Source organism: Kogia breviceps, chromosome 12, assembly GCF_026419965.1.
Source record: "Kogia breviceps isolate mKogBre1 chromosome 12, mKogBre1 haplotype 1, whole genome shotgun sequence".
NCBI lineage: Eukaryota > Metazoa > Chordata > Mammalia > Artiodactyla > Physeteridae > Kogia > Kogia breviceps.
Window position 1 is genome coordinate 62811417 of NC_081321.1, and position 24642 is coordinate 62836058.

Below are 24642 nucleotides of genomic sequence, written 5' to 3' on the forward strand. Positions count from 1 at the left end.
TTTTAAATTTCCAGTAGTGACAGAGATGAATTCCAGAAAGTAAGGGAGAAAATTTAAGTATCTCTTTTTTTCCCTTAATTACGTCTTTTGAATATATCATCTGAATTCATTTAAACTTTTTTGAACATATTACTGGTTATTTTCTGTATTAAGTCCCTCTCCAGGGGGATACATTCCTTAAGTCATTTTCTCTGTTTCTGCTATATAAAATACTGTTTCTTACATGTCAGAAAAATTCTCATGATTTAAGTGATTCTTCCTGATTTCTCCTGAATATATAGTGACTATAATCATATTAAATATTATCAGTTTCTGTGTACCATGATTTTCATTTGTTTCAATGACAGATGTATTTTGTTAAAAGTAATGTCACTCAGTTTTTCTTTCATGAGTTTTCTATGGTTGTACTTAAACATTAGTTTTATAGCTAAGGATCTTATCATAAGAGAAAGACAAATGATTTTAATTCAGTGCTACTAACATATATTTGTTATTTTAATTTAAAATATTAGATTTAGAATTTGAGTAGTATTTATTTTATGAATCCTTTAAGGTATTTGCTGTTGGCAGTGCCAGTCAGTGACAGTTGTGTGTTGTACACTATTGCTAAGGAAAAGAGGCATAGACTGGTTAAATTAATTGCTGGAAGGGGGAGTTTATTATCCATTATTGTGTAAACAGACTACCCCCTAAATATAATGGCTTTAGAACACAACCATCCATTGTATTTCACAATTCTGTGGGTTAACTGGGCTTGGCTGGGTAAATGGCAGGGGGCTGCAGTCATCTGGGGGCTCAACTGGGCTGGAGGATGGCTCACTTGCATACGTTATATCTTGATAGGAATGGCTGAAAGGCTGGGCTCAGTTGACAGCTAGGCCTCTCTCTTTTTCTCCATGCAGTCTTAGAACTTCTCCTTCTCCATGATACCCCTCCATGTGGTCTCTGTAGCAGGGAAGCCAGACTTCTTACATGGTGGCTCAGAGTGCCCAAAAGAGCAACAGCAGAAGCTGTCTGACTTGTTTAAGGGTTTTGAACTGGCATAGCAGCATTTCTGCTCCGATCTGCCAGTTAAAGCAAGTAACAGTGCCAGCGCACGTTCACCGAGGGAACACAAGGGCATGAACACTGGGAAGGGAGGTTTATTAGGGGCCATCTTTGGAGACCAGCTGCCACAAGGGATCATCTTTGTTCTCCTACGGTTCCTTCTAGACTGGCAATTGAAGCAGTAGATGGCGCTGTTGCACGTGACATTGTCTTTAGTGGCCTTCTGTATTACAGATATAAGTTTACAATACATGTTCACTTTTTTTCTTCCAGTTTTTAACTGGGTAGGAAAAGTGGTGTAGTTTTCACTATTTTTGTTAGCTTATTGATTTTGGAGTTTGGTTGTTTCAGTAATCATTTTAACTCTGACATAGTATGTAGGCTATAAAATTCTTCAAGGGCAGAGATTTTTGTCACAGTACCTTTTGTGCAGTAAATGCATGATAATGTTAATAAATGTCTGACAATTAGTTTTCTTTTTCATGAGTAAGAGTTTTTTTTTTTTCTGCTTAGAAAAGTAACACATGCTTATTGTAAAATATTCAAACATAATTGAAGAGTATGACTTAGAGAATGAAATACCACCTCTTCCTTTACCTCCTCTCCCCACTGAGATCACTTCCTTTAACAGTTTAGTATATATTTTTCCAGACTTTTTTTCAATCTATATGCTAAAATATTATAAAAGAAAACCACTCTAATGTGCATTACATTATTCTTGAAATGGATACCAAAGTCCTTCTCTGGCCTATAGAAGAACCATGTTCGGTCTAGCCCTGAATACCTCTGATTTCATCTGTCATCTCCCCCTCACTACTGCTTTAACCACACCCATCTTCTTGCTGTTTAACAGCTCTGATAAGCTTTTGTCTTAGGGCCTTTGTGCTTGCTCTTTTCTTCTGCTTGGTAATTCTTTCCTCAGTCACACGGTTCTCTTTTTCTCTCCCACTTTAATCAGATGTTTGCTCAATTTTTATTAGTTCTGATTAGTTCCCAATTATAAGCAGTAATAAAATTAGTGTATTTCTAGTTTCTTCGTTCTCTTCCCTGTCTTACATTGACATTAGTCAATGATACTGTTTTTCTTAGTGTTAACTTGTTCTGATAAATTTCTATTACTTGATTTTTCAGCTTTAAATAATATCCTTTGACTCATAGCTATTACAGATTAGGCACTCATACTTTCTTTTTAGCCTTTTTCCATCCCCCCCCCCATTTTTGGTTAGTTTTATCAAATTTACATTCTTAGGGCCTGTAACATTTCCATTCAGTTTGTCATTCTATTCTTCACAATTGTTTCATGTTAGTTATACTGTTAAATATATTCAGTGCTCACTACCAATTCTTTTGGATGATTTTCAGGGAAAAAAAAAGGGGAAAATGCTAAGTAATGGAGCCCTGTTGATCATGGAATTACCATAAACTTTTGATCTGGGCTTGTTAATTCTTCCTAATAGAGAATACTCATACGTCCAAGCTGAACTTGGAAAAGAAGTACCAAGTTTTAAATCCCGACCCAAAGAAAGAAAAGGTTGAATTTCATTTTTCTTTTAGTACTCTAGAGATGTGGCATAATTTTACATTTTTATTTTACTTATTAATATTTTAAATACTGTCACTTTTTAAAAAGGATATGAAAAGACTTACAACTAAAAAGGAAGAAGAAACTTAAACATAAAAATTTACATGTTTGTTTTAATTGGACGTCAAATTTAGTTGAGCTTTCTTCAAACCAGGACAGTGAAGGAAGGAAAATAAGTGACAGAACTTAACTCTCATATAAGAAACAGGGAAATATGTCATTTCTTCAGAGAAGATTTTTTTTAAAGATTTTTTTATTGGAAAATAATCAATATGTATAATGTAAATATTGAGTGAGGTTACATGAGGTGTTCCCAACAACATGTAAAATAAATTTAGAAATAGATTTGTAGTGATAAGGCATAACATTTGACTACAGTTTTCATGAAAGAGACTAAAACTAATGATGTCCAAGGATATGTGTTGTCACTTGTCAATGTGGTGGTTCTCAGCATTTTTTCTGCCTCAATACATTTGGATATTTGAGACATACTCCCATCAGTAAGAGTGGCTTACAGAGAACTGTTACACAGAGTTATGAAGTGTTTTATAGTGTGCTCACTATAACTCTGTCCTCTCTCCACTGACTGGTAAATTAGATAACATAACTTGGATAAGATCTGCTGGTTTAATGTAATCCAGGAATGGGAGATGGGGAAGGGAAGAAGAGGAAACTTTTCATTGAATGTCTGTTATGTTCCAGGCTATGGAATTAGTTTGCTTTACACACGTTATTCCATTTAATCCTCACAGGGGTCTTATGAAGCCATTATTTGTATTCACATTTGTGGGTGGGAAAGCTGAGGTTCAGAGAATTGAAGTAATTTTGCCAATTTTAGCGTTATTAAGTGGCTTTCCCAAGCCTAGAAGAGTAGATAGATAAACATGTCTTTTCATTTAACAAATGTTTTTTGATTATCTACTCTTCTGGGCACTGAGAATACAAAGATGAATTTGAAATAATTTCTGTCTTCAAAGAAGTCCTGTTCTAGTTAATGAGACAGGTGCCTCAGGCAGATTGGAGTGGATCAGGAGAATGAATTTTAGGAAAGTGAAACTGATAGAATCCCTGATACATCAGCATGTCTTGAAAGGAGACTTAGATAACTTGAGAAGAGTTTTGGTTGAACAGGTAGTAGTTTTACTTCTAATTTGCTAAAAAGAAAGAAAAAGAAAACTAAAGGGAAAGCAAAAGGGAAAACTAAAAGAAAGCAAAAGGGAGAAAAAAATGCAGTACCAAGGAAAGCAAAAAAGTTGGGTAGGAGAGGAAAGTAATCATGGTTTACTACATATTTTGTTGGGAATAGTATTCATATATATTTATAATAATGTAAATATAAAATATTTATAGAACCAGAATTACAGTAAATCTTTTCAGAGGAAAGAGTAAGAAAGGTGCATATTTGTGATGGGGCAGTGAGAAGAAAGAGAGAATTTGCCATTTTACATATTGAAGATATGTAAAATATACATATTTAGGATAATGCCTAAAACTGAAAAATCAAAAAGTAGCAATTTGGGTATCTTATTTTAAAGATGTGGAGGTAAAGATCAAAATAATGAGCTAAAAAAAGTGAAATTGGTGGGGAGTAAGACAGAGGATTGCTTTATTACCTTGCTTTTTCACTGCAAATTTTGTAGAATTAGTTAATTCTAAAAATATTTATGCATAGTGACAGTGATCAAAAGCAAACAAACTTTTTTGAATTTGTTGAAGTTTATTGAATTTATTCTTTGTTTTAAAATGCCTAGGAATAAACAGCGTTTTATTATTCCCTCCTATCATGAATTAGTATAAATACGTTTTTCAGAGACGTAAGTTATTTATTTAATCGATCCTTTGTGGGTGAAAGATCAAGAGTATGTCAAGATCTTTAAATGAAAACATTGAAAGGCTAAGTGAAGCATCTTAAAAGGGAAAACGAGAAATAGAAGTTAATTAAATATTGAATATATACTTAATATATGTCAATTAGATACTTATATCCACATTAATTAAAATATTCAGTGATAATAGTTTTATTTTAAAGTTAAGAAAGAAAAAGTTTCATAAATCACCCATGATTGAGTGCTGTTATTATGTTGGCTTCTCCTGTGATGTGTAAATTATATTTTTCTCAGTAAATTTGGTAGGAACTTAAAAGTTTTTACTGTCTGACTTTCTTTTTACTCTATCAGGATGTAGATATGATGGATCAGAATGGGATGACGCCTTTAATGTGGGCAGCTTATAGGACACATAGGTATGTAACCGTTTATAAAATACTTATTTTCAGATAATTTTCAGCATAGCAAAATGTAAAATAAGTGATGAGAAAAAGCAATTAATGTTTTACTTACTAATATTTAGAATTCTTATAACGAGTACATAGTATATAACATAAATTACCTTTTTGGATGTTTTGAGTTTCTGTGTTTACCTTTATGTTGGTAATTGTAGTATCCTTAAGGTATTCTTCTTTTAACAATTTCCAAGAATGGAAGACGTTACCTTCTTTTTAAAAAGTGACTCATTTTTATGTGATTTGCATATTGGCAAGTTTAACATACTAATTAGTAAGTTGCCTTAAATCATTTTTGGAACAATCTAGATTTAAATTTAAATTTTTAATTGTTTAATTGTATAGATATTAATGGCATTAATCCCTAGGTGAAAAATAATAAATGTCAGGACGAAGTGTGCTCTCTCTTCGAAGTAGTTTAGGTTATATGGTGTTGCATGTATTTAATACTTCATATTAAGAATGTTGTCTCATTACTCATTATAAAGTTGTTGAAAATAGGTTAGAATAGAAGTGTTCCAAGATGGAATGCAGCCACAATCAGTTTAGTATCTGTAATGATTTCTATAATTGAAATTAGGGTTGTTGTTGTTGTTGTGTTTTTTTTTCCTTTTCAGTGTGGATCCAACTAGATTGCTTTTAACATTCAATGTTTCAGTTAACCTTGGTGACAAGTATCACAAAAACACTGCTCTGCATTGGGCAGTACTAGCAGGGAATACCACAGTCATTAGTCTTCTTCTGGAAGCTGGAGCTAATGTCGATGCCCAGAATATCAAGGTAAAACCAGCCTGTATTGATTGTGCTTTGTGAAATGTGGTTACCAAGATGGGAATTCCGTAATAAAACATAGGTTTTTTAACAGACTTTCAGAGATGGAAGAAACTTCTCATTTAAGCTCAACACTTCCATGCAAGAATTTGTTTTGAAAGACTGATTTATTTACTTTCGTCTTTTTAGTATTGGAATAATTTTCAGATTTTGGTGGCCTTTTCATTAGTGAATTCTTACTGACTTTTGGAACTTAAGTTACATAATCTGTTTTTATAGCTGAATAGAATAGTTTTCTGGTTTCTTTAAGAAGATCATTGCAGAGAAGCACAAGTTTATATCACAAGTATGCATAATAACTTTTAGTAATTTTTTGACTTGGTCATTGATTGTCTCATTTTTTTAAAGTTCAAGACCTTTAAATTTGATAATCACCTTCATGATGTTTATAGGAGAACTCCTCTCCCCCAAATGCTGGACTAATCCAGAAAAAGTATACCAAATTATCTAAGAGCAAAGCACAATTAACATTTACACTCTGAGCATTTAGAAATTTATAAACATTTTATGAATACCTGCAAGAAAATGCTATTGGTAGTCTTAAATTTTGGTTAACCATTCTCATTTTTAAAGCTTCAGGATCCACCATGTCTTCAGCAACAGACTCTTTCTGTGAAATGACTTTAAAGTTTTAAACTTCTTTTAATAATGTGCATTCACAAATATCTTTGTGCCCGTTGACAAATTTTCTTTCATTTTGACTATAAACCGTAGTATTTTCTGAGTCATGCTTCTTAAATTTGTAAGGAATATGTGCTAATTAAATATGAAAGGAGTTCGAGTCATATAATAATCTAAAATGCCAATCAAAAAGTAGGTTATCTCCTGCTGGATCAGGGCATCTTTTTATGTTGCAATGAATAGTTCTTCCTCTATTTGATTACTCTAAGAAGAGAAGGTTAAACTACTAAAATAAAATAGTTTAAATTTATTTACGATTATAACCAATTTTTAGAAATGAGTCTAATTAGTTAAAAGTAAATATCAAATATCTTATTGGAAACTGTAAGAAATTGAGAAAACCATGTATTTTCTTTTTCTTTTTTTAAAAATTTCAAGTCTTCGTGTCTTTACCCAAAGTGATCAGAATGGTCTAGTATCTGCTAGTAAATGTATGGAAAGAGGACATTCAGCTTACCATAGTGCCTGACATGTGATGGGCGCTCTAAGTATTTGTTGACTGACTGAAGATTCATGTAGTCTTGAGCTTTACCTCTAAGCTATTTTTCATGACTATGCTAGCATACCTCTCTGCCACTTCTGAAATCATAGAGAGAAATTTTTGCTTTTCCAAACATTTTGAAATAGGAAGTTCTGAAATGTTCATAACACTGTGATTAGTAAATTAGGCTGACCCCAAGGCCTAAAGTATAAGAAAGGAGTTTGACTAAACCTGACCAATATCCCCATGAGAAAAAATTAATGAGATGACCTTATGTTTTATTGTCTGAATTGCTTTAGAGTGTTATTTTTTCATCTCTTAGCTACTAGATAGCCATTCCTAAAGTGAGTCATGCCCCAGGAATACATTTCTAGTATTTAGTGTTATATTTTTGAAAAAATAGAACCAATTTCACTACAGCAAATAGTGAGTCTCCATAGACTTTGCCAGAAGTCATATAAATATATTGAAATTACATTTGTACCAAAGAATTATGACAAGATGACTGCACAGTTTTGGCATTTGAAACTAGTAGTGTATATTTTCAGAGCATTTAAAAATATCTTTTCTTACCATATAAAATTTTAGATAACTTCTCTTCATTCATGAACTTTAAGTATTTTAGGTGTGGTTGGTAAGTTTAATGTCTTTTCAACTTGTACTTCACATTAACCATTGTATAAACTTCTGATTAGTCTTAGTAAAAGAAATAATCTATAATGAATTTCAACAGAAAGGTAATGGTAAGAATGGAGATAGTTGAACTGGTTTAAATGGTTCAAACCTTGTATTTTTAATGTTTTATAGGCTCAGCACATGAATTATTTGGTACCAAGATGGAATAAACTGGAATGCAGCTTCCTTAACTAGTACAGTTCATGTGACGACCTTCCAGAGTCTATCGTGTCAAATAATTGAGCTAATTATTGTACCTGTAGGACTTTTATTGAAATACATCTATTTATTTTTGGTTACTTTCTTTTTATTAATGTTTTAATTTTATCTGAATGTATCATCAAGGTTGGCCATTGACAAGGAGTTATTTTAAATATAATTCCTTGCTAGCTCTGGAGTAACATTTTTTTTTAACTTTTTATGAGGTATAATTGGTATATAACATTATACAACTTTCAGGTGTACAACATAATGATTTGACATCTGTACACATTGCAAAATGACCAACTGGTCCAGTCAACATCCATCACCATACACAGTTACAAACTTTTCTTTTTTCTTGTGATGCAAACCCTCAAACTTTGCTCTTAGCAACTTCTGAATATGCACTATAGTATTATTATTATTTTTTTAAATAATTTTTTTTTATTTTGGCTGCACTGGGTCTTAGTTATGGCATGCGGGATCTTTGTTACAGCATGTGGACTCTCTTAGTTGCGGCATGTGGACTGTTTTAGTTGGGGCATGCGGACTCTCTTAGTTGCAGCATGCAAGCTTCTTAGTTGCGGCATGAGGACTCTTAGTTGCAGCGTGCGGACTCTTAATTGCGGCATGTGAACTCCTAGTTACGGCATGTGTGCGGGATCTTGTTTCCCAACCAGGGATTGAACTGGGGCCCCCTGCACTGGGAGCATGGAGTCTTACCCACTGGACCACCAGGGAAGTACCTGCACTATAGTATTATTAACTATAGTTGCCATTATGTACATTACATCCTCGTGATTTATTTCTTTTAGAACTGGAAGTTTGTACCTTTGACCCCCTTCACTAATCTTCCTCACTCCCCACAGTGCACTGCCTACCTCTGACAATCACCAATCTGTTCTCTGTATTTATGAGCTTGAGTTTTGTTGTTGTTGTTGTTTGTTTGTTTATTTTTTTTAGATTCCACATATAAGTGATATCATATGGTATTTTTCTCTGACTTATTTAGAGTGACACTGTTTTTAAAGGAAATAAAGTCTAAGGAATTGCTTCAGTTGCTCAGGGAACATTTATACTTTCAGAGTAAAAATAATCTTTTTTAACCACACTGGTGAAAAAGTAGATTTTTGTTTAAAAATGTACTTTTAATGTAATTAAAAGGATGAAATAAGTATCAAATACCTTTTCTACTGGAATCTGGCTGATTCCTAATATACTGAAGTCTAGTCATCACCTTCTAGTGGAAACCATTCATTAATTCAACAGATATTTGTTTAATGCTGGGGAGTCAGTATTTAAGATAGATGAAGTCCCTATTCTCTCAGAACTTATACTGTATTGAGGAAATGGACAATAAAAAACACATACACATAGGCAAATGTGGTCATGACGAGGGCTGAGGGAGCCACATCAGGTGAGAGTGATTTGTGAATGCCTCTGAGATGACATTTGCTTTCAGACTTGTCTCATAAGGGATCAGTTATGCAAAGATACATGGGAAAAACCTTTCCACGTAGAACAGCGGTCCCCAACCTTTTTGGCACCAGGGAACAGTTTTGTGGAAGACAGTTTTTCCACGGACTGGGGTGGGGGGCAATAAATGTAATTCAAGCGCATTACGTTTATTGTGCACTTTATTTTTATTATTATTACACTGTAATATATAATGAAATAATTCTGCAGCTCACCATAATGCTGACAGGAGGCGGAGATCAGGCGATAATGCAAGTGATGGAGAGCGGCTGTAAATACAGATGAAACTTCACTTGCTTGCCTGCTGCTCACTACCTGCTGTATGACCCGGTTCCTAACAGGCCACAGACCAGTACTGGTCTGGGGGTTGGGGACCCCTGATGTAGAGGAACCTACAAATGCAAGGCCCAAGGCCAGGAATAAGCTTACCATGTTAAAGGTATAGAAGTGACAGCTTTGACCAAGCAGTGAGACACTGAGAGAGAGAGACAGGTACAAGGCCATGATAAGGAACTTTAATTGTATTCTCAGTCATGAGAAATAGTTGGAAGGATTTATGTAGAATGGTTATATAATCATTGTGTTTTTAATATTTTTTTAAAAATTACTTTGGTATTTGGAGAATGTATTGAAGAATTAAGAAAATGGAAGGGATAGATGAAGATCATTTAGGCTTTCATAATAAATCAGGCAAGTGATGATGCTAGTTTAGCCTATGATTGTAGAAGTAGTGATGGAGTGAAATGAATGGATTTGGAAATGATAGTGTAGAGTAGAAAAGAAAAGGTAGATTAGAAATGAAGGTGAAAGAAAAAAAATCGATGACTTAGGTTTTGGTTTGAATAACTGAGTGTCTTGTGATATGTATTGAAGTTGTGAAGATGGAAGGAAACAGACTTTTTTGGAAGTGAAGGCAATAGAAATTGGTTCTGTTTTAGTCATATAATTTGAGGTGGTGCATTTTAGCTATGTGGAATGTCAAGCTAATTAAGTAAACTTAATTTTGAAAGTGAAAAATTCATTAATAAAAACAAACAACCAACCTAGATTGTTTGTCCTAGAATTTGACAAAGTTGATTCATAGCTGTGTATTTTTCCATTTTTCATTTTAAGTCTTGAGAAAGAAAGTCTGGTTGATAATCATAAAGTGTACCAAGATGGAGCCTGTAAATCTGGATATGGCTTTAATAGCTAGTAAGTTATATTCAAAGAATATGAAAAATTATATTTAGTTATAATATTTATTAATTGGCCCTATTTCTTCTAAAATAGCTATTTCCTAAATAAAATTAAGCTTAAGTTTCTTAGAAATCTGTCTTGTTATCCTTGTAAATTAGTTATTTGTGTAAGGGATTCAATTCTTTTACTATATAAACAAATGATTCTTTTATCAAAATAAGAACTTATTTTGCAGACAATAAATATTAAATGATAGGTGACTTTTAAATGACTACTTTGATCCTTAGAAGGATTAGGAATGGCCATAAACCCTTGATTAGAGGTTCTTAATCTGGGACCCAGCAGTGGATTTTGGTTAGGGGGTGGGTCCATGGACTTCCGAAATTGTTATAAATACAGTATCAGCACTTTTCTGGGGAGAAGTCAATGGCTTTTCATCAGACATGACTTAAATGAGTTCAGAAACCATGGCCCCAGATACTGGTTACATAGAATAAATTCAAATCTTCTGAAGTAATAACAATTGAGGAGGGGGAGTGATTTGGGATACTAAGACTTTAAGAAAAATGACCTGTGTAGTATTCCCTTTTCATGGTAGCATCTCATTTGTGAATTTAAAGAATATTTCACACCCTTGCACATGTTTTTGGTTGATAAATTTAGATGAATTGAATTTGGGGAGGGCAGTTAATCTGAGTGCTGCCTACACATTTATGATTTTTCTTTCTAAAGTTATCAAAGGACATAATTTTTAGCTTGTGCAAAATATAAAATTACTGAGCTTTATTAATTAATATATTGAAAAACGCTTATATGGTTTCTTGAAAAGAGGTAAGAAACTATTTTCAGAAAATATCTCTTAAGTAGCTCACCTAGATGGTCTCCAAAGAAGAATTTTCCTTAGTTTTAATAATGAAGATCCACCTCACTTAGGCAAAAAGTGATCTTCTACCCGCCACCTTCCATAATGTTTATCACACCAGAACCCCTGACGAATTTCTTTTATTACCAGTTAGTTACATAGTCTATAAATACTCCATGATTCTTGTTATTACTGCTGTTGTTACTATCATTTACTATTTTGGCTGACACATGGAGTGTTCAAATATAGACTTGGCTTGGAACCCTGGTTTTAGTATAATTCTTTAAATTAATTGCTTGTTTATTTTACCAGCTGAATAAAAGAACTGTATAAAAGTAGTCAGATGACTAGAGGAGTAGTTGAAAGATTGCTTAAAGCTCCCTCCATCTTTTTATCTAGGCAATCCTTAGGTGTCACATGGCCCTCTAGTGGAAGGGATGCTCAGCTGGACCGAGGCAACTGCAGGATATTCTCTGGGAGTTGTTACCCAAGGGATTGCTTTTATTCAGGTAATCTTTTAGTTTGGATTAATTAGCTGGTTCTGACAACCTAGGTGACATAGAATTTTGGAATAGGTAAGGAGATATTTTAAAACAAATATCCCTATTTGTGGAAGACTCACCTAGATTAGCCCATTTCTTATTAAGTACTATTGATCTCTTTATTAAAGGATTGGTTAGGCTTTTTGTTTTTATTGTTGTGTTGTTATTGTTGTTGCTCTTGGTGGTAGTGGTGGTGTTTATTTTGTTGTTTGGTTCTTTTTATTTTTCAGTGTTTTTTTTTTAAATTAAATTGTACTCCATACTTGATTAATAATTATCCCTCATAAGTAAGGAACCCAAGGCTCCTTATTTCTTTATTTTCATCCAGTTTTTAAAATAAAATTTTAACATGTTTTTTCTTTTTTTAAAGTAATTTTGAATATTCATCCATAATTCTTGAAATTTTGGTAAACAAAATTATTAATTTTACTTTTCTGTTTAAGGAAGGAGATAAAGAGTGGAGAATATTAAATAGAATAAAAATGTAGGTATCTAACTTGCAAAAGGAGAAATAAGATTTTAAATTAATAAAGGCAAAAAGAAGTGTAGATCTAGAATTGGGGACACTCATTTCTTGTTTCTTATTGCCTTTAAAACATTTTAGTTCTGTAATACTCTTTGGAATTCTTTTTCTTGCAGTTAAAGGGAGCTACAAATCTATAATGTAAATTTAACCATTTTTTGTTACTACCCGTGTTCTCTTTGGAAATTTCTGGATGGGTGAATGAATTTAACATGATCAAGAATACCAACATAACAGTAGAAGTGGAAGTTGACTTTTCTTTTTCTTCCCTGTTCTTTTCTTCAGACTTTGTTCATCACTGAAATTAAACTGAGAGATTTCTGGCAGTTTGGTATTACAGCAGGATGGTTTGTAGCAATAAGTATTACTAATGAAACCCTTAAAGAATATGAAATAACTGGATAAACTTAATGGTAGCCTCTGATCCAGCAGGTGCTAAAATACCTACTTTTTGATTACTCTCTAAGTTAAAATGCAAGCAAATATAGAATCTATAGAGTAAGAGGTGTAAATACATTTTCTGATTGTACCTTAAATGGGAAGGTATAAGTAATATATGATTTAGAGTCTTTTAGTACTTGACTTTGCCAAATGTAAAAACAATGTTAATGAGCTAATACTGCAGTCAATTTATTTTTGTGGAAGTGCTTTAAAAGTTAGTAACCAAAATATTCTGCTTTTCCTTTCATTTTTTTTAAACGTGAATTTCTTCTGCTTATATTATCAGGGTGAATCAGCACTTGATTTGGCAAAGCAGAGAAAAAATGTGTGGATGATCAACCATTTGCAAGAGGCAAGGCAAGCAAAGGGATATGACAATCCATCTTTCCTTAGAAAGTTGAAAGCTGATAAGGTAAATTCATGACTGAAGATTTTCAATATATAGTCTTTTAAAGTAAGATTCATAAACATATTTTCTTAGCGTGAGTATTTACATTTACAGCCTTTAATCTTGGCATTGGCCAGAGTAATTTTTAAAACATTATTTCACCCAAGTAAATAAAGGTAGATACCAAAGTTTAAGAAAGATGGTATATGTGAAATTGTTTAGATTTCTGTAGGCTACTAACATAAGCTTTAATGCATTAATTCAGCTGGGCTTTGTTAAGTAATAGAGAGATAATAAAAGTTTTTCCAGTTTAAGTGTATTTGTTAGTGTAGTAATAAATTGTGAAAAATCTTAGTCCTAATATATATATATATCTTTTTAAAAACTACTCACAACTCTAGCTATAGTTAACTTAAGCTTTTCATTCTTTTATAATATGTCATAACTTTTATTAGAGAGGGAGAAACTTATTATTCACTTCTCTTTAAAAAGTTCATTTTAGATCTTCCATAAAAGCTTCAATTTTTAACTGTATGACTATTGGCTCAGTTGCCTAATTGTATGATTTCAAAAGTAAGAACATTTTCCCGAAAGACAGATCTGTATTTCTTAAAAATTTATTTCCTTAAAAGGAAAAATTAGCTGACAGTTTGTTTGTATACCAAAATAATTGACAAGGTATTTGCTAAGTTGTCAGTAATCACAACTTGAATGGCATTAAGCTTTGGATATCATATATGTCCTATTTACGCTGCTCTAGTGGTAATACTGTTTGTATAAAGTTAACATTGATCTATCTGTTACTAGAACAAAATAAGTTTTGGGTAAAGGGAAATAGACTTGAGAGCATGCCTCATTTGTTTGTAGGAGTTCAGACTTCCTTAATGAGCTGAAAAGTTCACTGGTCCATTACTTAGACTTCAGAAGAATTAGATTTATAGTTTATAAACTTGCCTATTTTCAGTCCTATATTTGAGACTAAGGAGCAGTTTTTGCATGTCATGTCAACTTTTCATTTCACTATTAGATATATTAAAAATAGTTATCTATTTTCTTTGTTGTTGCTTTGTCCTCTAGAATTTAGAGCAGTTTTGCTCAACAGAGTAAAAAATGGCTAATTTCTCTTAATAACTAGGCTACTAGTAAAAATGTCTTTTATTATTCTGGAAAATCCCATTGTCTTTATATGTTCATTTTGCTTAGTGTAAATATGCTAAAGGGTATTTTTTTATGTATTGTCAGATGAAAATGACTTTATAAATTCTAGATGTTTATTAATATATAAAGTTATTTATTATAGCAGTAATGAACTATATATCAGGGTTATGTGTTTGGATATGGTTTCTTTTAAAAAGATTGCCTCATTAAAAGTTTAGCACAGGGCTTCCCTGGTGGTGCAGTGGTTGAGAATCAGCCTGCCGATGCAGGGGACACGGGTTTGTGCCCCGGTCCAGGAGGATCCCACATGCCGCGGAGCAGCTGGGTCCGTGAGCCATGGCCGCTGAGCCTGTGCGTCCAGAGCCTGTGCTCCACAACAGGAGAGGCCACAGCAGTGAGAGGCCCACGTACCACACACAAAAAAAAGTTTAACACAGTTTTATTGACATTTGTGTATATTATTGTGATCAGTTCAGAAATTGCGTATTCCTGGTTTTGGGGGTTTTGTTTTTTTGCATTAGTAGCTTTTAATATATTATGCATTCTAAAAGGTCACTAGATAAAAATATATGATGGATTGGGGCTTTGTGTAATTAAGTATTTGTGTAGACTATTCTCTTTCCATCTCACATTAGAAAAATTTTAATTATGAACATGACTTGGTTTGCTAGTCTGTGAAGTATGTTCTGTATTTAAAACTAAACAAGAAAACACCCAGGACTCAATAGCTTTTTACTAAAAATAAGTCATCCCCAAAGGAAAAAAAAGATATTTTTGGACAGTGTTAGTAGACAGATATGAAAGGAGTCTTGATTTTAGAAAACTATTTTAAAAGCTGTTTGATTTTTAAGATTAGAAGATTTTAGGCAGATTTATGGTTAAATAAGTGTTACTTGCTTATTAATGAGTTAGAAGGAAATCTCTAAATCAGTGTTTCTCAGAATTTAAAAACCCACGATCCCTTTTGTTAACAGTGGAAATCTCACATGCATTACTTTTTAATGTTGTTCATTGATTATGTGAGAATAAATCTGGGAAGATGGAGTAGATGTATTTTTTCCCTATTCCGTCCTGCCAAGTACAACTAAAAAACCTGGACATTATGTACAAAACAAATATAGGAAGACTGAAGATGGAGAGAAGGTGGCAGAGCAGGTAGGGAGCTAAGGAGCCAAAGAATGACATGGTGGTGAGTTCCCTGCATTTTCTTTTTTTGCCTCATATTTCCCAGAAGGTTGTTGGCTGACAAAGCCAACAACCCAGAATCATGAATGGTACAGACAAAACAACGCTCCCCCAAAACCTGCTTTTTAGCCACAGGACCACAAAAGAGGCAGCTTATTTAGCAAGATAGAAACTTCTAGAAAATAACTTTCTACTACAGCCAAACACAACAGAAAAAAACACATGGCTCCACCCTGACTCACAACAGCAAAAGCCTAGACTTCTGCCCTTACCAGGCTATAATGATGTGCCCCAACTTCTGTCCTGGGCTGGTGTCAGGGAAGGTGGAGTGGAGAGTTGGGACTTTCATCCCCACTGGCTGTTAATGAGGTCGCATCCCCTGCTGTTATCAGTGGAGACCACATAGGAAACAGTAATGAGGCACTTGTAACTCTCCCAGTCAAGGAGATACCAGTAGAGGTAGAGTGGAGAGCTGAACGTCCCACCTTTGCCTGTCCATAATGAGGAAACCCCTCCTCAGGTGTCAGTGAAGTCCCTCTTGGGATCCTGGACTTTCACCTCACCTGCCAGTAATGAGAAGTTGTCTCACTTCCCTCCCCTGCATACATCAGAGGAATCCACATAAAAGAAAAGGTTGAAATAAGATCCAGTGTCTCATAATACCCAAAATGTCTAGGTTTCAAACAAAAATCACATATCAAACCAAAAATCGAGAAGATCTAACTGAATGAAAACAGGATCAGTAGATGCCAGTGTGATGACAGAGATGTTGGAATTATCTGACAAAAGAATTTAACAATCATCATAAAAGCCTTTAGTGAATACTTATGAACATGCTTGAAACAACTGAAAAATAGAGTCTCAGAGAAGAAATAGAACTGTAGAAATAGAATATAAAGAAGAACCAAATGGAAAATTTTAAATGGAAAATTATAATAGCCAAAATAAAAAAGAGCCAGTGGATGAGCTCAACAGCAGAAGAGAAGAGACAGAGGAAAGAATCAATGACCTTGAAGATAGATGATAAAAATTACCTGTTTTCAACAACAAAAGGAAATAAACTGAGAAAAACAAGCAAAACAGAACAGAACTTTAGGGACCTGTGGTTGTAACAGAATATCTAACACTGATATGATTGGAGTACCAGAAGAAGAAAAGTGGGTGGAGCTGAAAACGTACTCAAACATATAATGGCCACCCCCCCAAAATTTGGCAAAATACAGACCTGCAGATTAAAAATGGAGCAAGCCCTAAACAGAATAAACTCAAATCCAAACCAAACACTCATAGTCAAACTTCTGGAAACCAAAGACTAAGAAATAAAAATCTTGAAGTCCTCTTACCAGTAGGGGTAAAACTATTCAAGAACACTGGATTTCTCATCAGAAACCGTAGATGCAGAAGGAGCTGCCACATTTTCCAAGTGCTGGATGGAAAGAACTTTCAATCCAGAATCCTTTATCCAGTGAAAATATCTTTCAGGAATGAAGGAGAAGTCACACATTTTCAGATAAAGGAAAAGTAAGAGAATTTGTGGCCAGCAGACCTGCCCTAAAAAAATGGCCAAGAGAAGTTCTTTAGACAGAAGGAAAATGATAAAAGAAAGAATCTTGGAACATAAGATCATGGTAAGCAAAATTATGGGTAAATACAGTAGACTTTCCTTCTTATCCTACGTCTTCCAAATTATGTTTGACAGTTGAAGCAAAATTATAATACTGTTTGATGTGGATCTAAATGTATGTAGAAAACATATTTGAGACAATTTATAATATAAACAGGGGAGGGTAGAGGGACATTAATGGAGGTAAGGTTTCCACATCTCAGTTGAATTGGTAAAATGATGACACCAGTATACTGTGATAAGTTACATTTATATAATACTTAGAGTACCCACTAAAAAAGCTATTCAGAGAGATATACTAAAAAAACACCATAGATAAAATAAAATTCTAAAAAGCTTTTCAGTAACCCACAAGAAGTCAGGAAAAAAAACCAGAAACAAAGACACAGAACAAACAAAAAAACAAAAAATAAAATTATAGATTAAAACCCTAACATATCAGTAATTAGAGTAACTGTAAATGGTCTAAATATACCAATTAAAAGACAGATATTGGCAGTGTGGATTACAAAGTGTGACTCAACTATATGCTGTCTGTAAGAAACACTTCACATACAAGAATATTGACAAGTTACTTATATGGGCAAGTAGCAGAATGGAAATGACATATGATACCAAAAGCAGGCGAAGACAGTACAAAAAGGAAAACTATAGGCATACCTCATTTTATTGCATTTCACAGATATTTCATTTTTTTTTGTTTGTTTGTTTTTGCAAAGTGAAGGTTTGTGGCAATCTGCATCTAGTAAGTCTTGTTGGTGCCATCTTTCCAACAGCATTTGCTTACTTCATGTCTCCATGTCACATTTTGGTAATTCTCCCAATATTTCAAACCCTCCACCAGCAAAAAGATTATGACTTGATGAAGGCTTAGATAATGGTTAGCATTTTTTAGCAATAAAGTATTTTTTACTTAAAGTGTGTACAGTGTTTTTTTAGACATAATGCTATTGCATGCTTAATAGACTACAGTATAGTGTAAACATAACCTTTTAAAATTGAAATGCAGCTGATGTCCAATATTATGTCAGTTTCAGATGTACTACATAGTGATTTCACATTTGTATATGTTATAAATGATCACCACATTAAGTCTAGTAACCGTTTGTCCCTATACATATTTATTACAATATTATTGACCATATTCCTTATGCTGTATATTACATCCCATGGTTTATTTATTTTATAACTGGAGGTTTGTACCTCTTAATCCCCTTCATCTCTTTCACCCCCAACCCCCTCCCCTCTGGCAACCACCTGTGCTTTGTATATCTGAGTCTGTTTTTGGTTTGTTTGTTTGTTTTTTAATTCCCCATATAAGTGAGACCATATGGTATTTGTCTTTCTCTGACTTATTTCACCTAGCATAATACCTCTCGATCCATTCATTTTGTCACAAATGGCAAGATTTCATTCTTTTTTATGGCTGAGTACTGTTCCATTCTATATATGGATAACATTTTCTGTATCTATTCATCTCTATCAATGAGCATTTAAGTTGCTACCATATCATGGTTATTGTAAATGATACTGCAGTGAACATTGAGGTGTATATATATTTTCTAATTAGTCTTTTTGTTTCTTCAGGTAAATACCCAGAAGTGAAATTGCTGGGTCATGTGTCAGTTCTAGTTTTAATTTTTTGAGGACCCTCCATACTGTTTTCCAGAGTGCCTGTACCAATTTACAATTCTACCAATAGTGCACAAGGATTCCCTTTTCTCCACATCATTGCCAACATTTGTTATTTCTTGTCTTTTTTGATGATAGCCATTCTCACAAGTCTGAGATGGTGTCCTGTTTTGGTTTTGATTTGCATTTCCCTGATTAGTGATGCTGAGCATCTTTTCATGTGTCTGTTGGCCATTTGTATATCTTTTTTGAAAAAATATCTATTCCAGGTCCTCTGCCCACTTTATAATTGAGTTGTTTGGTTTTTTTGATGTTGAGTTATATGAGTTCTTTGTATATTTTGGATATTAAACCCTTATCAGGTGCATCATATGCAGATATCTTCTCCCATTCAGTGAGCTGCCCTTTTGGTTTGTTGTTGTTGTCAGTTTCCTTTACTGTGGAAAACCTTTTTAGTTTCATGCAATCCCATTTGTTTACTTTTGGTTTTGTTTCCCTTGATTGAGGAGACAGAGCCAAAAAAATATTGTTGAGACTGATGTGAAAGAGCATGCTGGCTGTTTTCTTCTAAGGGTTTTATGTTTCAGGTTTTACATTTAAGTCTTTAATCCATTTTGAGTTTATTTTTGTGTGTGATGTGAGAAACTAGTTCAGTGTGATTCTTTTTCGTTTTTTTTTTTTTTTTTTTTTTTTTTGCGGTACATGGGCTTCTCACTGTTGTGGCCTCTCCTGTTGTGGAACACAGGCTCTGGACGCGCAAGCTCAGCGGCCATGGCCCACAGGCCCAGCCACTCCGCAGCATGTGGGATCCTCCCGGACCGGGGCACGAACCCGTGTCCCCTGCATCAGCAGGTAGACTCTCAACCACTGTGCCACCAGGGAAGCCCTCAGTGTGATTCTTTTACATGTAGCTGTCCAGTTTTCCCAACACCATTTAATGAAAAGGTTTTTTTCCCCTCATTTTATATTCTTGCTGCCTTTGTTGTAGATTAATTTTTCATATAAGCATGGGTTTATTTTGGGGCTCTCCTTCTGTTCCATTGATCTGTGTGTCTGTTTTTGTGCCAGTGTCATACTGTTTTGATTACTGTTAACTTTGCAGTATAGTTTGAAATCACAGAGTGTGATACTTCAGATTTGTTCTTTCTCAAGATTGCTTTGGCTATTCAGGGTCTTTCATGTTTCCATACAAATTGTAGAATTACTTGTTTTAGTTTTGTGAAAAATGCCATTGGTATTTTGATAGGGACCACATTGAATCTGTAGATTGCCTTGGGTAGTGTGGTCATTTTAACAATATTAATTCTTCCAGTCTGTGAGAATGGTATGTTTTACCATTTGTTTTGTCATCTTCAGTTTCTTTCATCAATGTCTTATAGTTTTCAGAGTACAAATCTTTTACCTCTTTGGTTAGATTTATTCCTAGGTATTGTATTTTTTTGATGCACTTGTAAATGGGATTGTTTTCTTAATTTCTCTTTCTGATGGTTTGTTATTACAACAGAGTTTAGTTTATTAATTTTGTATCCTGCAACTTTACTGAATTCACTTATTAGTTCTAATAGTTTTTTGGTGGTGTCTTCAGGGTTTTCTGTATCTAGTGTCGTGTCATCTGCAAACAGTGACAGTTTTACTTCTTCCTTTCCAATTTGGATTCCCTTTATTTCTTTTTCTTATCTCATTGCTGTGATAGGACTTCTAATACTGTGTTGAATAAAAGTAGAAGAGTGCTCATCCTTGTCTTGTTCCTGATCTTAAAGGAAATGCTGTTAGCTGTGGGTTTGTCATATATGACCTTTTTTATGTTGAGGTATGTTCCCTTTATACTCACTTTGTTGAGAGTTTTTATCATAAATGGATGTTGGATTTTGTCAAAAGCTTTTTATGTATCTACTGAGATAATCGTATGGTTTTTATTCTTCAGTTTGCTAATGTAGTATATCATGCTGATTGACTGGCTGTTTGGGTGGCCCCAGGTGGTGGTGGGGGCAGCCCAGAGCTGGTGCCACCCAGGTGGAGGGTGGGCCAGTTTCTGGGTACTAATAGTCTAGAGGGAGGATTCTAAAAGGGTGCTTGCCCACCGTAGTATTATTAGGGTAGAAGAAGTTCCCCAAAATGGCTGGCACCAGCTTCTGTATCAGCAGGGGTCTCTCATTTGCCTCCTGCCTCTCCAGAGGACTCTCCAAGATCAGCAAGTGGATCTGTTCCAGGCTTCTAACTGCTGCCTCTTTGTGCTGGGACTTGGAGCATCTCAGATTTTGTCAATGTCCTTTAAGAGCAGAGTCTCTGTATAGCCCTCCAGCTCTCCTGAACATGGGCCCTGCTGGTTTCCAAAGCCAGGAATTCTGGGAGCTTTACTTCCTGGTGCAGGACCAGTTGGCTGAGGAGTCCCACACGAGGCTCAGACCCCTTCTCCCTTATAGAGGAAAGGCCTCCACGATTGTGATATTCCTTCCATTTGTGGGTCACTGATCCTGGGGGTGTGATCCCTGATTATACCATGTCTCCACCCCTCCTACCCATCTCATTGTGGTTCTGTCTTTATTTCTTTAGTTATGGAAAATCTTTTCTGCTAGTCTAAAGGTCATTTTCCTAGACAGTTGGTCTGTAAATAGTTGTAAAGTACTTGTATGCTGAAACATTTGAAATGCCAATGAAAAAAATCAACAATGATCTAAATAAGTGGAGAGATATACTGTGTTCATGAACTGGAAGACTCAACTTAGCAAATATGTCAGTTGTCCCCAAATTAATATACAGGTTTAATGTAATTAAATAATTCTAGCAAAATTTTTTATTTGTATAAACAAGATTATTCCAAAATTTATATGGAAAGGCAGTAGACTTAGAATAGCTAAAACAATTTTGAAAAAGAAGAATCACTCTGCAGTTTTAAGACCTACTATATAGCTTCAGTAATCAAGACTGTGTAGTATTGCTGGAAGAATAAAGTGATCAGTGGAGCAGAATAGAGAGCCCAGAAGTAGAACCACAGAGGTATGCCCACTGATATTTGACAGATGTGTAACAGCAATTCAGTGGAGGAAAGACAGCCTTTTCACCAATTGATATTGGAGCATTTGGACACGCATAGGCAAAAAAATAAACCTCTACTCAAACCTCACACTGTATTAAAAAGTTAACTCAAAACTGTACAAGACTTAAATGTAAAACGTAAAACTGTAAAAATCTAGGGCTAGGCAAAGAGATTTGACACAAAAAGTATGATCCATAAAGGTAAAAATTGATCATTTGGATTTGGATCAAAATTTTAAACTTACATTCTATGAAAGACCCTGTGATTAGAATGAAAAGGCATACTACAGACTGGGAGAAAGTATTTACAAGCCACATTTCCAACAAAGGACTAGTTTCCAAAATATATTAAGAACTTTCAAAACTCAGCAGTGCAAAATCAATCCAATTAGAAAATAGGCTAAACGAGATATTTTCACCAGAATAGATATAAAAATGGCAGATAAGCAGGTGAAAAGATCTTCAACATCATTTTAGTCATTAGGGAAATGCAAATTGAAACCACAGTGACTTACTATTTTTTACCTGTCAGAATAACTAAATAAAAAGTTGCAGGCTTCCCTGGTGGCTCAGTGGTTGCGAGTCCGCCTGCCGATGCAGGAGACACGGGTTCATGCCCTGATCCGGGAAGATCCCACATGCCACGGAGCAGCTAGGCCCGTGGCCCATGGACCCTGAGCCTGCGCATCCAAAGCCTGTGCTCCGCAATGGGAGAGGCCACAACAGTGAGAAGCCCGCGTACCACAAAAAAACAAAAAAACAAAAAACAACAACACCAAATGCTGATGAGGATGCTGAGAGACTGACCTGTTGCTGAAGGATATGTAAAAAAGTACAGCACCCTGGAGAACAGTTTGGAATTTTCTTTTAAAAAGTTTAACATGCAATACCATACAACCCAGAAACTGTACTCTTAAGCATTTATCCCAGAGAAATGAAACCTTATGTTCACACAGAAATTTGTATGTGAATGTTTATAGCAGCTTTATTCATACTAACCCAAAATAGGAACAACCCCTACGTCCTTCAGTGGGTGAATGATTAAACAAACTGACACATTCATACCGTGGAGTATTCCTCAGCAATAAAAAGGAATGAACTAATGCTACGTACAATAACCAAATGAATATCTGCAGAATTCTATCATGAGTGAAAAGCCAGTCCTATAAGGTTACATACTGTATAATTCCATTTATGTAAAATTCTTGAAATGACAAAATTATGGAAATGTAGAATACATTAGTAGTTGGCAGATATTAATATGGCAGTGAGGGGTATGGTATGAGGGAAATTGCTATTAAAGGATGGAAATATTCCTTGTAGTGATGGAAATATTCTGTATCTTAATTGTGTCAGTGTGAATATCCTGGTTGTGATATTGTACTATGCTTTTGCAAGGTATTAGCCATTTGGGAACTTTGGGTAACAAGTACTTGGGATCTGTCCGCATTTTTTATTAAAACTGCGTGACCCACAACATCATACTCAATGGTGAAAAGCTGAAAGCATACCTTCTAAGATTGGGAACAAGACAAGGATTCCCACTCTTGCCACTTTAATTCAACATGGTTTTGGAATTCCTAGCCACAGCAATCAGAGAAGAAAAAGAAATAAAATGAACCCAAATTGGAAGATAAGAAGTAAAATTGTCACTGTTTTAAGATGACATTATGCTATACATAGAAAACCCTAAAGACGCTACCAGAGAACTACTAGCACTCATCAGTGAATTCAATAAGATTACCAGATACAAAATTAATATACAGAAATCTATTTCATTTCTAAACACTATCAACTAAATATCAAAAAGAGAAATTAAGGGAACAATCCCATATACCATCACATCAAAAAAGAATAAAATACCTAGGAGTAAACCTTCCTTAGGAGGCAAAACACCTGTACTCTAAAAACTATAAGATGCTAATGAAAGAAATTGAAGATGTCACAGACAGATGGAAAGATATACCATGTTCTTGGATTGGAAGAATCAATATTGTTAAAATGACCATACTATCCAAGGCAGTCTACAGTTTCAACACAATCTCTATCAAATTACCAATGACATTTTTCACAGAACTAGAACAAAAGATTTTTAAATTTGGAACCACAAAAGACCCAGAATAGCCAAAAGAATCTTCAGAAAGAAAAAAGGAGCTGGAGGAATCATGCTCCCTGACTTCAGACTATACTGCAAAGCTACAGTAATCGGAGATTCCAACCAAGCCGGGAACCTCAACAAGGGAAAAGAGAGAACTTCTGAGACAAAGTTCGGGGTTAACCCATTGCTGTGGTGAGAGGCTTCAGTAAATCATGGCCGAAATACACTGGACAAATGTTCATGATTCCCAGGAGTTAAGAAAAGAGATGCAAAAGCAGAGAAAATTTTGTGATGTCTTCATCTTTTCAGCACTGCAGTTATGTGTTGTAACCATCTTCTGAAAGCCTCTTTGTAAATACTTTTAAAAGGCCAGCAAAATGTTAGTGTTGCTGCCTTAGCTGTTCCAGTCTGCCTTCTGCCTTTCTCTGATAACTACACCATTACAATCAAAAGAAGAAAATACCAGTCAAGAAGCCTTAGAGGGCAGACAGCAGAAGCAAGAAGAACTACAATCCTGGAGCCCGTGGAACAAAAACCACATTCACAGAAAGAGAGACAAGATGAAAAGGCAGAGGGCTATGTAACAGATGAAGGAACAAGATAAAACCCCAGAAAAACAACTAAATGAATGGGAGAGGCAACCTTCCAGAAAAAGAAATCAGAATAATGGTAGTGAAGATGATCCAGGACCTCAGAAAAAGAATGGAGGCAGAGATAGA

The 24642-nt window shown here is 34.6% G+C and overlaps 1 protein-coding gene across 2 annotated transcripts in view; it reads left to right on the forward strand.

The window, feature by feature from the left end:
- The window catches only part of ZDHHC17 (zinc finger DHHC-type palmitoyltransferase 17), a 238643-nt gene that overhangs the window by 182619 nt on the left and 31382 nt on the right, over positions 1 to 24642 (forward strand). For both annotated transcript variants that reach the window (XM_067009784.1, XM_059081716.2), the window contains 3 exons: positions 4807 to 4871; positions 5528 to 5690; positions 13089 to 13214. In XM_067009784.1, the coding sequence (XP_066865885.1) occupies positions 4807 to 4871; positions 5528 to 5690; positions 13089 to 13214 (354 nt within the window). The remainder of the gene's footprint in view (positions 1 to 4806; positions 4872 to 5527; positions 5691 to 13088; positions 13215 to 24642) is intronic.